The 13,467-nt window shown below is 37.0% G+C and overlaps 1 protein-coding gene across 4 annotated transcripts in view; it reads right to left on the minus strand.

The window, feature by feature from the left end:
* Positions 1 to 13,467, minus strand: part of MLLT10 (MLLT10 histone lysine methyltransferase DOT1L cofactor) — a 128,674-nt gene that overhangs the window by 36,202 nt on the left and 79,005 nt on the right. For all 4 annotated transcript variants that reach the window (XM_082287738.1, XM_082287737.1, XM_082287740.1 and 1 more), the window contains one exon: positions 502 to 680. In XM_082287738.1, coding sequence (XP_082143864.1) covers positions 502 to 680 — 179 coding nt within the window. The remainder of the gene's footprint in view (positions 1 to 501; positions 681 to 13,467) is intronic.

Raw genomic sequence — 13,467 nt, forward strand, 5'->3', positions numbered from 1 at the left:
TGGATCTTCATTTGCATGACTTTCCAAATACAAAACATATATGTCAACATTCATTTGTTACCAAAATGTCAGCCTTGGCCATCCCTTTGCCAGGGCTAGCTTAGCTGTCCATTTGTTAAACCTCCCAAACAAACCACTCTTTAACTGATACCATCATTTTTGCATAAAAACCAGAAAACTTTACATACTTTCCTTTTTAAAATCCTTTCTTATGTTCTGATAAAAGACTGGTTAGAACACTGATGAACTGCAACCAGCATTTATGCCACTAGTCATAATATGGTTATTAATAAGCACTTCCTCAGACTACATTTAAAAATATCTATGTGCTCTACAAAATAAGACTATGTAATATTATGGGGAACTTCCAGCCACTACAACGTTTCACAACAAATATAATGTTTGTTAACCTATTTTCCAAACAAATTACGGTTTCTTTTAACATTGAAAATAAGCAGGTCAGTAACATGGTTTTCTATCTTAACTCTTGTGATAGTTTACCTGAGTTGCAGCAACAACAGTAGTTATAGAAGGCGCAGTTGAAGGTGATAGAGCTCCCACTTGCTGCAAGTGGCCTGAAGCCTGCTGAGGTAAATGAGAACTGGAAACGGGAGTGCTAGATCCTGAGCCAGATACTGCATTTGGAAATGATACTGCTACATCATTGCTGCTAAAAATACCTGAAAAAAATTACAAAAACGATTACATGCATCTCTCTCTCTCCCCCTCCCTCTGTTTACTAGTAACCATGTAAATATGCAGTAGAAAATTAATCAAGACAAGCAAGATCACTCAATACGTAATGCAGAAAGCTCCTGTGTAGAAATTCTAACCATGCTGATTGATAAAAGTGCTCTCGTCATTTAACATTCTACAGTTCAGGGAATACAGATTGATTCAGTTTTAAGTTTTTGTAAAACATGTGTGATAAATCAAATATTTATGCACATTACAAACTGCTCAAACATTAACAGTGGCAGAATTTTTTGCTAAAATGCCTGCCTTCAACTGAATCTGCTATCAGAGTTTGCTCTTTCAATGTATTACTGTTAAGTAAAGAGTGAAGTATTGGGCTATGTAACTGAACACACACCATACAAATGGAAAAAATACTTTTTAGTTTTAAAATAAAGGTTATTGAACAACATACATTTGTCCAAAACTGTAATTTTGGCAACTAAGGATTGCTCGTGCTTTTTCAGGAAAATATCGACAGCAAGTCTGAGGACAAAGTACTCAGATTTGTCGATAGAGCTGGTCGTATTTCATTTATTCACAAACTAAAAATTCCATCCATGATCTATACGAATGCGTGACTAACATTTCTGCTAGAATGGCCAACAAATAAACAACTAAACACGTTAACATTAGTCAGACTTGTAAGTTAGCAATTTAAATAGGAAGAGTTCATACCCCTCTGTGAAGCCATTACTTCTGTTCATCTACATGCAGGGTAAAGTTCGTTACAGAGGTTGGGAAAAAAAACCCTACTGACCAGAAGCCCAGGACAAGAAGTAGTACCTGTCTATGAAACCGTTAGGCTCCACGTGCATTAGATAAGTGAGCTGTCAGCTGGCCAAGGAATATCAAGCATGGTAGCACTGAACTGCAGTTAGAGGAAGAGTGCCACAGGGAGTAAACAGAAGTAGAATGAACATGGTTAGATCAAAAAAAGCAACAGAACTGAAATGCCAGTTAGAAGGCAAAGGGTGGAGCTAGTTTGTCACTCATACAAATAATGATTTGAAGAAGGCAGTGACAATAAGAAGATACGCAATGTTAAAACACCACTCGCCACCCAGATAACCCTCTGAGCACAGGCAGTCAAGGGAGACTAACATCATCCAAACCCACACATAATATGCAAACACTGATGCATCTTAAATTCCCTGACTCTATTAACTGTCAAGAAAAATGGAAGAGAAAATCAGCCAGACCCACTAGAGAAAGAAGATACAAAAAAGCAGCTGAAGACACATCACGACAACTCGTTTCTCCTGCCTAACCAAGCTTAGTGACTTATCTTCTCCCCAGTCTCTTCATCATAGAGAAATTCCATACCTGTTCTGCTTTTCTACTGACCTTCATATCTTTTTCCATTTAGTACACCTTCCCCTCCTTGTTCTTTTTTTGTCACCATCCCCAAAACCTACAGTTACCGCCTCATTAGCAGTTAAGATCCTTTAAGTGTTCACTTTGCTATGACCTTTTTCCAGTTCTAGCTGGATCATCTAACTAGACAGCACATTTTTATGGATCCTGCTCTAATTTGTCCTTATACACCAGCAAAAAGAGCATGATTAACAAACAACCTTGCTACTGAGTCTATTCTTAAATGTGACATAATTACAACCACAAAAACTGAAATATAACCCAGGTCCTCAAAAGATTTTTTCAACTTGCTTTTAATCAACAATTTCAAATTAATAAAAAGGATGAGATCTGACCCTTTGTTTTTTGAATGCAGTAAAACAATTAAATATACAAACCTTCTTGAAAATATGAGATTCTCATGAATTATCAGGCTTCAGGAACCATAAGATTTAAGAGTAAAAATAATGAAATATCACAACACCTATGAGTAAACCATAAGAGCTCATCACCACAAACACTATCACTCTCATAAAACATCAGTAGCAATGAGAGGAGAAAACAAAATTTTTGGTGAGAGACAAGTAACAAAACTTAAGGATATTTTGCCAGAACGGGAAAACAACTTCAAAATTTTAAAGCTATTGTAGATTTTTTTTTCTTAATTTTTAAAAATCTTACATATTTAATAACCGCAGAGTTTCTGCTGCTTCTATTTTAATGATAAGGTTTATTCTTCCTCTTAAAAATAAAATTCTGGAATCAAGCAGATAGTTATGAAATCACAGGCAAAAAAATATTTCAAAAGAAAGACAAGCAGCAAACTAGTTTGCCAGTGGAATGAGGTAAGCTAATATTTGTTGCCAGTTGTTGCAGCAGTATTAAAACCACTGTTTGTTGCTGTTGCAAAATACAGGACACGTATGACCTATCAGTAGACCCTGTTTGGGATAAGTATTTCCATTCAGCAATCCCTTACTTAACGCATAAAGTACATGCACCTTCTGACACTACTCATGCAACCAAGATACTACTCCATGCAGCATTCAAATAAGAACTGTATGCTGAACATTCAAATAAAGTCTTGATTTTCACACCGTTTCAAAAATACCTGTATAAAAACTATGTGTATATCATATTAGAAAGCCAAGACAATATACATTTGAAATGTCTCTAACATACTAAGTTGTCCTTTGGGGTTTGGGGAGAGATAAATCACTTTCTGGATCAGGAAGGAATGATAACAAAAACCTGAACAAATCTCTGTAAACTACATTAATGTTTGAAATGAACAAACCACCTTGAAGTCCTTCCCATATTACTGAACAGCTGTACCTTGTGATGAATGGCACTGTGTAATTTGCCAGAGGCATAAATAGCATGGTCAAACACAATCTTCAGCATTTTAACCAGAACACAGTTCTTCAGCTCCAGGTGGAAATGGACATGTAACATGTTCATCTAAAGTCTGACTGTGTGTGACACCACTAACACAGCTGCAGAACACTGACTTCAGGTTCTAACAGATAAAATGCACATGTAGCCTGCACTGCCGGAGTGAAAGGCTTAACAAAAAGGCAGCTGCAAAAAAAAAAGGTATCTCTGGACAACAAATAACTGCCTGCTTAGCACAGAAAGGTAGCACTATAGAGCAGGGAACACATCAGATAATGCAGACTGGAAAAAAATGCATTCTTTATGCACCATCAATGACAAAATCGGTAACAGAGGAAATAAAAGCACTTTAAGAATAGTGAAAAACAAAATAGCCTCAAATCAAAATATACACCAGGTGGCACACAGAACACTTTCAGTGGTTTTATTGAAAACCTCAAAAGTAAGTAGTTCCATGAGCAGAAGAATTAACAAAACTGATTAAATTCTGGATTTCCAGTGTTGCATCTCACAGATTACATCAACATACTAAGCTTTACCACCACAATTTCTGTACCTAGCTATGAAATCCTCAGTTCTTATTTTCTAGTACTACAGCCCCCTACATTACCCAGCCCTCTTACATTCCCTTCTTAATGCCAGTGACTGCCTAGCTCACCAAGAGACAAAAAACAAGCAGTGGCTACTTTTGTAGCCGTACACCATCCATTCCTATTACAGGAACATACATGTTTTAGAGGTTTTTTTCTGTAAACTGGATAACAGATTTAAAGCTTACTGTGGGCCAAAATCAAGAGAGAGACCATCTATACTGCTTCCTTAGGAAGCTTGTAAAATTGTCTCCCTAAAGATGTCTTTTCTCTTGTAGGTCAGTAAGTTGAAACTATTACAATTTTGAAAAGAGGAAGTTATCTGAGATATCTGTCATAGGTTGCTCATCTTAGCATTTTGTCAAAACTTCAGGAATAAGAATAATATGGCCAAAGAGGCTGTTTTTCAAATGTAAACTTGCAGGCCCACAAAAGTTGCACAGAACTACAAAACGTTTCTACTTGGGTCATGGGGTTGGGATGACAACCTCAAGGGAGCTCATAATAGAATTCAAAGAAACAAAAGAAAATTTTGAGTTATAAGAACAAGAACTTCTTTACACAAACTGAAGCTATAAACATGTTTTCAGTACCTTCACTCTGTGTGGTAGTCCCAAAAAGTCTCCCCTAAACCCATGGCAACTTCCAATACAGTGCAAAATGAAAAGGTGTCTTTGCATGAAGCAGTCCATCGTTATTAGCAACTAAACATGTACAAAAAACTGATGAAGTTCCATTACACAAGAAAGAGCATGTTCTATTCCAGTACAATGTTAACAGTGGAAGAAGCATCCCACTATGTTATTTTGTAATAGGAACATAAACTAAAGTGAATCTAATGCAAAATAGATGCAAATAAAAACAGGTTATTTTTGACAGTTGTTTATAAGGAGAAGAAAGTTGCACTTGAAACTGCCAAGCTAGCAACAGTATTTCACTTCAATTTATGAGATAATGAGCTTGCATGCTAGGGCCAATCTGTTTCCTTCATGAAGAAATCCGAAATCTAAGAATCAAATAATAATGCTCTTTTCCTGCTGGTGATGAGGAAAGTGGTAGAGTTCACTTTCACATAGGTTTCTACAAGATTCTGGAGTAACAGTTCTAGAAGTGCACAGAAATGAAAGTTACTGATCTGCAGCTGGATAGCAAGCTACCATTTCCCTCCCTTTCAGTGACTGGGCATCCTTTTTTGATGGACAGGCAGCAGCCTGTCACAGATCAACAGTCAATGCCTTCCTTTCACAAAGGGCATTCTGAGTACTCTCCATAACGGAGGTGGAAGTTAAAAAACCCCACAGACTCAAAATATCCAAAGAATACACAGTGCTGAGGAGGGTGGGGAGGAGGGAAAATACAAAGTACACGTGTACATGTTTTCAAAAACTGGTTTTCTAACTGTTTTGAAACAGTTGTTCCAGTTTGGTATCTATTGACGGAAGGCAGACTGCCACAATTATTCCCTTTGAGAATACTCTGTAGAGCAGATTTATAGTCAAAGACCAAAATACTTGACAAGAACTTTGACGCAACCAAGGAACATAATCCAGCATGGCAATAAGACATATATACAGTGAATCCATGATTGTATCACCATCATATACAGCGAAGACGTGACGTTTGCTATCGAACTCCGTTAAAATTAACCCTGAATCCTTGGCAGCTAAGCCAGCAAAAGACGTTCAGTTAATCTCTTCTGTCTACTCCCATCCCTATGTTCAAATCCCTGACTGTACAGTTATCTATAATCAATCAGAAATGTATTCAACAACAGGGTGAGGGTGAAGGATCAGAACTGATGTGCTACCAAAATGGTCTACTGTGTTCAGCTAGTCCCACCTGCTATAGTGAACAATGGTATTTTACACTTGATTCTGTGTTCATTGATGACTACTCACGTCAGCAGTCATGTTCCCACTTGGAATTAATCCAAGCTGATACAGGTCTCACACTGCAGCCCTCCACTGCAGAAGGGCTCAAACCCACTTTTTCGTAGCCCACCCAAGATGAATTTTCTCTCTGAGAGAAAAGGTCTGAATGTGCCATTAGGAGACAGATGAATGACGTGCTGGACTAGGAACACAGGGAGAACTGTACTGTTTTTCTAGCTCACTATATCCATCTCTAACAGCGAACAATAACAGCTACACAAGCAAAAGTACAAAAAAAGGGCAAGCATATAGTAATACATTCCTCAAATGTTCTCCCAGCCTCTAGAAATCTATAATGTATGAATTTTGAGTGTGAGGAACAGTCCTTCTAATTATTAGCTTTAAATCTGCTTCCAGACTTGCTCCAGTGAATACCTTCCAATCCTTTCTGAACAGCTGTAACTTTTCACACCATATCTCATGGCAAAGTTATATCTTAGTTAAAGTGTGCAGTCTTTTTTTGGGGTGGAAGATGGCCAACACAGGAGCAAAACTCCTTTCACTTGTTTCCTCCAGATACTCAGATTTCTCACAATAATCTTTGAAATGCTTTATAACTGCCTGTTGACGTTTCACAATTAATTCAGCTTTATGAAATAGGACATGTTAAGAATTTCACACTTGATCTACCATGAGTTAAAAAGTTTTCAAGTACTCTTCTAGAATAGAATACTAAGATAAAGAGCTCTGTGATCATATCTGAGACACATATGCTCATAACCACAAAAAAGACCTGTAGTTCAAGTGTGTCACAGCACAGAAAGATCTTTGTAAAAGAAAAAGTTAAACAGATATGAAAGAACGATTGATAAAGACCTTAACTTTTTAAGGTTTAAAGTTTACATGTTCACTTTTGTAACAGTGAGCCAATACATACAAGCCTAAGTGACTTAAATATGACAAAGTAAAACCAAAGCAGTTTTAGGCTCACTTAATGAGTATTCATGAATATGAGCATGACTTGTGATCTACGTTTCTTAATGATTTCAGAGAAAATTTACTGTGTTTGCTTAAGATCTCTGAAAACATACCATAGCTTCAAACCATTCTGACAGCAATCTACCTCGGTGCTGAAATGTTGAGTCACTGGAAGCACTAGACTCATCTTCACTACTAACATAATACAGTCTTTTATGGGAGTTTCTACTTCAGAAGTTCTCTCTTTTCGGTTCCACTGATCTGAGGCTGGTGTCTTTGAAGGGAGGGGGGAAGATGGGACAGCTGTTGCCCAGTTTCTGAAGGCCTACAAATAGTTGTCACTAGCAACAGTTACAGCTTTAAAGTGGTATTCTAGAACCTCATGGTCAGATAGCTGTCCTTAAGACTGCAATATCTGACAACCAAACAGTAAATACTCAGTATTTTGAAATGTGCGTAACAGGACTATTTCAGGCTAACTTTTTAATTTACCCTTCTCTTGTTCTTCGTTTTTATCAATTTAGATGGTTTAGCTGAGCACTACTGTCTCCACGCTTCAACGCAGGCAGATGCCTTTTTATCAAAACTGAAAAACTCTGCCCAAGTTGGGCTAGTTTAAAACAAAAGAAAATTAATTCATGCTCAGATTCTGTTTAGTTTAGGTTATCTTGTTAAAAAAATCATACCATATATACTGAATTTCACCTGCATTGATGCAGAGGCCAAGGCTACAGAACTGAAGTTTCTTTGGAAACACGTCTTCTAAAAACAATCACAGAACTGAGACTGGCACAATGGATGTCTGTTCTGTATTACGACTCTCCTCACTGCAACTCAAAAATCAGCGTAAGACAGAACAATCAGTAACAAAGACCTAAAAACAGAGTATCAAATAAAATAGACAGAAGACAGAACAAGCAAGAACTGAAGTAACCACAGAAGTGCAGCAAGAGAACATTACCATTTACAGCTATCTCTAACAAAAAATAATCAGGTCATTGCTTCCCATAGTCCTTTTTTTAAAGTATACACTGAAACTGTCAAGAGATATGTGCGCTCTGTATGTATATGTGTGCATATACAGATATGTGTATCCCTCTTGCTCCTTTTCAGTGGCAGACCCACAGAAGAAGAGACAAGACTGCAAGATCAAGTCAAAAAGTTTGACTGTAAGATCCAGAGTACGACTTGGAAGGACAAAGCACATTCTTATCACACAGTGAACAGCAGTGACAACTTTACATCTCTCAGCTGCAAATTTTGTAGTTTTTTATGAAAAGGTTTTGAAAAAAGCATGAAAAATATAAGAAGTTGATTATACAACTGGAAAACACAGCACTGAGTATACCCAGTCTCTTACTGGCAAAACTGCAGTGTGCCACTGTCTGCCTTGAAGTGTCTTGACTCCTTTCTATTAAGGCAGGCATCTTAATGGAACAGCTTTCATGACTCCATTTTCTAATCATCTTTTTTAGGACTAGATCCTTTCAAACCACTTCAATATTTTAGCTATTATCTTTCCTCCTTCACAGTTTGTCAGCACCGAATTTCAACTGACAGGCTTCGCCCACCACCTTTATAGCAAAACTATCAATAATAAACCTCTCTGCTCCAAACTTGTATTTGTTTCCACTCAAACTAGAAGTCACAGGTTTTCTTTTCGGTACTTTATTGCTGATGTGCAAGCTTAATCTCAGTGCAACGAAAAACAAGCTCCTGACACAGACTCCATCAAAACTCTTACTGACAGTGACATTTACAACCCTCAGCATTACCTGACTCATAATCTGAATATGAGTAAATTTTGGAGTAAATGATCTTCCTTTATTTAAATATTTATCTCAAGTTTTAATACTTTCTTTTCATCCTATATAAACACATAACAAGATCTTTTCTTGCTGTTCATATTATCAGAATTTCTACCGACCCTCATTGATTTCACCCAGATATATGCTTCTGACAAAACAAGAGCCCTGCAATACTGGGGTGGGGGGAGGGAAGGGAGGAGGGAAAGGCAATAATGGGGCAAAAAAGTAACCAACTTCACCTCAGAAGATACCATGAAACATCACCACCACCACCACCCCACCATCCCCAAAAAGAGTAATTAGATGATAAATCCTGTTCAGACACCATTTTTAAACAAACATGTAGCTACCATTATGCTGTTCCACAACAGTAAGTTATATAAAGCATTACTACTGTTTGGCAATATATGTCCTTCCAACTATCTATGCCATTTAAAAAACAAGAAGTGCAATGTGGGAAGAAGTCACAAATGGTGTTCCATCGATTTCTATTCTACACCTTCTTGTGAATCTATACCTCTTCAACATTAAACAGCAAAAAGGCTCTGCTTATAAAACAGCAGAAACTCACCAAGTCCAAATTCAGCACCCTTTGTCAGATACCCTTCAGATGTTTACTTTTGTTCAGAAAAATGGTGAGCTTGCTTTCCTTCATCTCAAAGCTGGTTCAGAGTACTGTATACCTGGGAGAGTGAGAGGGAAACCCTATATCAAAAGGAAAAAAGCTAAACCTACTTTACTAAAGCAAAGCAAATCTAGAGAAATTTCATTATTTCTCACCACACGTAGACTATGAAACATAAAGGTAATGTAACATTAAAATTTTTATTATTTAAGAGACCCACCAATCTAAACATGTGCCTAACAGGTGTAATTCATGGCTCTGACAGTATGAAAAGCAAAAGTTCTATAAAACTGTAATGACTGCTAGCTCTATATGCAAAAAACTTGACCATGCAAAGTTTCAAACACTTAAATTCTTTTGCATATTCTGAATTTCAAGTCAATACAATTAGCAATGCATACAGCACTGCTCTTCTAACATACATGCACAGCAGTAAGAAAAATTCTATTTGGCTGGCACAAATGGGTAAAAAAAATACATTTTTTTATTAACAGATCACCTGACACCAATTAAATATCACACTGAGAAACAAACTTGATAATCTTCAAAACTGGCCTCATGAGAGGGTTTTCAATCTTTCAATAACTTGTGAATATAGCTATGATTGTTTCCTACAAACTAACAATAGCCTTGAAAAAGTAAACCAAGTTCTAATTTAAGAAGATATTTCATTTCCACTGGCTATGAGTGAATAGAGAAAAAGGGGTACAAAGCCAATGCTGAATACTAAAGGGAAACAGCCATTAGATACATTAAAGATTCAATATTGCTCCCTCTGAAACTGATAGTTCTGTTATCAGTGACACAAATGAGCAGCATCAGGCTGTCAGAACAAAGAATGGACAAAACAAGGCTACCTTCACATGCATTACTTGTAGTAATTTAAGTAGTCAGGAAGGGAAGTGGGAGAATGCCTGAGGTAGACACCACTATAACACACCTATGAATGGAGCACAGAAGAAGGACTAGAAAACACTATTCACAAAATTAAAGAAAAGGATCTCAGAACTGGAATAAAACTGTTATCGTTTTACTTCACACATACAAAAAGATCATAAAAAGAGAACTGAGGAACTATTGACCTATCAGGCTCCTGCAGACAATCTACAAAAGTTTTCACTCAAGTACCGAACAATTGACGCACTGCAGACCTGTATTTCACCCAATCCATAGAATATGCAGACCTTCAATCAGGCTTTTCCACAAAAGGCTACCCTTTGTGATAAATGAACCTCTGAAAAAGATTCTAATATAACTTACCATTATGTATGGCATTCATCAACTTCGAGAAAGCTTTTGAGTTAGGAGAAAAAGGGCTTCATGTTAAGATCATGTTTAACAGACGCACAAAAGAATATATGTATAGACAGGAATTTCAGTGAACAATAATATACCTGAATACATCTTTCTTGTATTAGAGCTCTGATCATTTACAGTAGCACAAATTGTAAAATGGATTTATTTCTATCCACTGTAATTTTTTACTTATATTTCTTTTATCAATGTTGGTTAGATTTTAAATGTCGAGTATAAGAACATTCCAGCACATGCCAATTAGCTGTATTCTAAAGCTAATATTACAAATAAAAATTCAAATTCTTTCCAGTGGCAATCAGTACCCCCAAGAAAAGACTGATTTTAATTTCATTGTCTGCAACAAATTTAGAAACTCAAACGGAAGTTGCCTTGCTAATTTTAATCACGAGGCATCTGTTTTGCTTCACTGATACATTGAGATGAATTCAAGCAATCAAGTCTAACAGAAAACGGTTGTGTCTCCTGGACTTTAGAGAGCTCAGTTCAAGAACAACTCAGATACATAGAAAGAATGTCCAACTAGTGGTACACGAACGGAGATGCTCACATGAACTTCTTTTCCTTCACGGGTTGGGGTTTTTACAGAGTATTGATCCCTAATCCTGAAGTGCCAGAACACACTCACATCCTCTGCCGTGCAGCTGAAGTCTCTAACACAGCCTCCACAGCACCACAACACCATAATGCCCAGTTGCAGAGTGGTGGCAGTCATGCAGATGCCAGCCCTCTTCCACTTATCCCACCAGCTTATTCCTGCTTAAGATAATGACCTCATGACTATAGAATTATTTTAGTTTCAGTTTGCTTGTTCGCTCTTTCACACTACTGAGGAACAAAGCCCTCAGTTCACACATCTGGTTTGACAAGATGATCGAATTAATGACTTTAGAGGCCAGATCAGGGGCAAACACCTCTGTCATGCTTCCATGGGGGAATTTTCTACCTGCATCAGCCTCTGAGATCTGACTGCAGTAACTATTTGGGTTCCAACAGGGCAACTGCCTTTAATGATTTATTTTTCTCTTCTTTACTCTTGCCACAACTGGAAGCTACTAAACATTGCTGTCATAAGCTAATTTTTAACTGCCAGGCTCTTCTGAACATCAGAATTTCAAAAAAAATGAATGAAGAACAAAGACATCTTAAACTTCTGTCATTCATACTCAAACATTACAAAACTAATTCAGAAGCAGTTTAAAAAATTTAAAAGGTTTGACTTTTACCTACTGACTAAAACTGAGTAATTAGCCAAAGGTACTTCAATGGAAATACTTCTAAAATTTGGAATATTTTAATTAAAGCACTATATGCTAAGTGTGTTCTCTAAAAAATATAAGTATTAATGTTGGGGGGTTTAAATTTTGTGGTACAGAAAAAATGCACAATATACAAAATTCTGTATGATTCTTAACATAAGTGCGTTAATCTGAAATAAATGAAACTGATAATTTTAATTAACCTTCTCAGCAGTTTTCAGAGAACTAACAAAATACAAAAATACACTTATAATTTACAAGGAAAAAAATGCACAGAGCTAATATGACTGGAATCGCATTATACTATGCAGACAAATTCTTTCTCAGGTGCAGAGGACACAATGCAACTGCAGTCTGCCACTCTTAAGTGCAGAACCATTTCACCCACACCTACTCTCCACAGCCTTTGATTATAATTATATCAGTTCATTCCATTTATGCTCAGATTTTTGTGCACAAGAAATAGCAGCCATTTTAATCCATCATTGCTTTCAACACTAAAGAAAGTCCCTTTCAAATTTAAGGAACCATTGGGTAGGTTTGGAAGGAGGCTTGGGGTGATTTTTTTTCTTTTCTCTTCTTTATTTTTTATTTTATTCAAACAAGCTCAGTCCTAGACTGCTGAAGCTGTACCTTTTGCTTTTGTTTCTTTAAAACTGTACCACACAGGAGCTACCACTAATCCAAGCAATCACATACAACATATTCTCAAACATCACTCAAGAGGTATGAGAAAGTTTCAAATCAGAATACACTAGATATGTCCCAATGCAAAATTTACTATCAGATAACACTTCATAGACAAATGAGGAAGACATGCAGTTAAAGAGCTAACAAAAAACACTAGCTGTTCTAACACAGACCTCATCCAATTACACAAGGAAGGGCCAACACTAGATCAGTCCTGCTTGTGACTGATGGAGCTAATTCTAGACTCCCCTCAAGCCTCTCCACAGAACAGAAGGAGAACTGTTCCCCTACCACCACTCCCTTCCACACTCCATAAATTAGTAGAAGGCAGATGAAAAAAGGTGTTTTATTCTGGAAGGAAAAAAGAGCTACTGTCTTGGTTCCTGTGTAACTGCCTTTATTGGCAGCTACGTCTTTCCTGACTCCTGCACTGAAGTACCCCCTCCCAGCCACCCAGTTTTCTGCTACAATGTACAGACAAGTTATTGAAATCCAACATGCTAAGGTGTCAAGAAAGATTAGGGATGGTGAATGGTAACTATAGACACAGATACAGAGATACAGAGATATAGAGATATAGAGACAGATATGCATGCCAAAAATCTGTATGCTGTAATAGCTGGACTTCTCACTGTTTTCATTTATTTGCCATCTCTGCTGCCTCTCACACTTTCAGTCTTGGTTAAATTTTTCCTCTCTTCATCCAATCCTTACAGCAGCTGCTATTGTTTTGCTTTATTTAGAACCTTGCAGTTATTCCTCCTTAAAATCAATTCTTCTCAGAAAAAACTTCGATGCTTCCAGCTCATTCATTTCAATTTCTGAAATGACTCGGTATTAATACAT

The sequence above is a fragment of the Coloeus monedula genome (assembly GCF_965178545.1).
Source record: "Coloeus monedula genome assembly, chromosome: 1".
Lineage (NCBI taxonomy): Eukaryota > Metazoa > Chordata > Aves > Passeriformes > Corvidae > Coloeus > Coloeus monedula.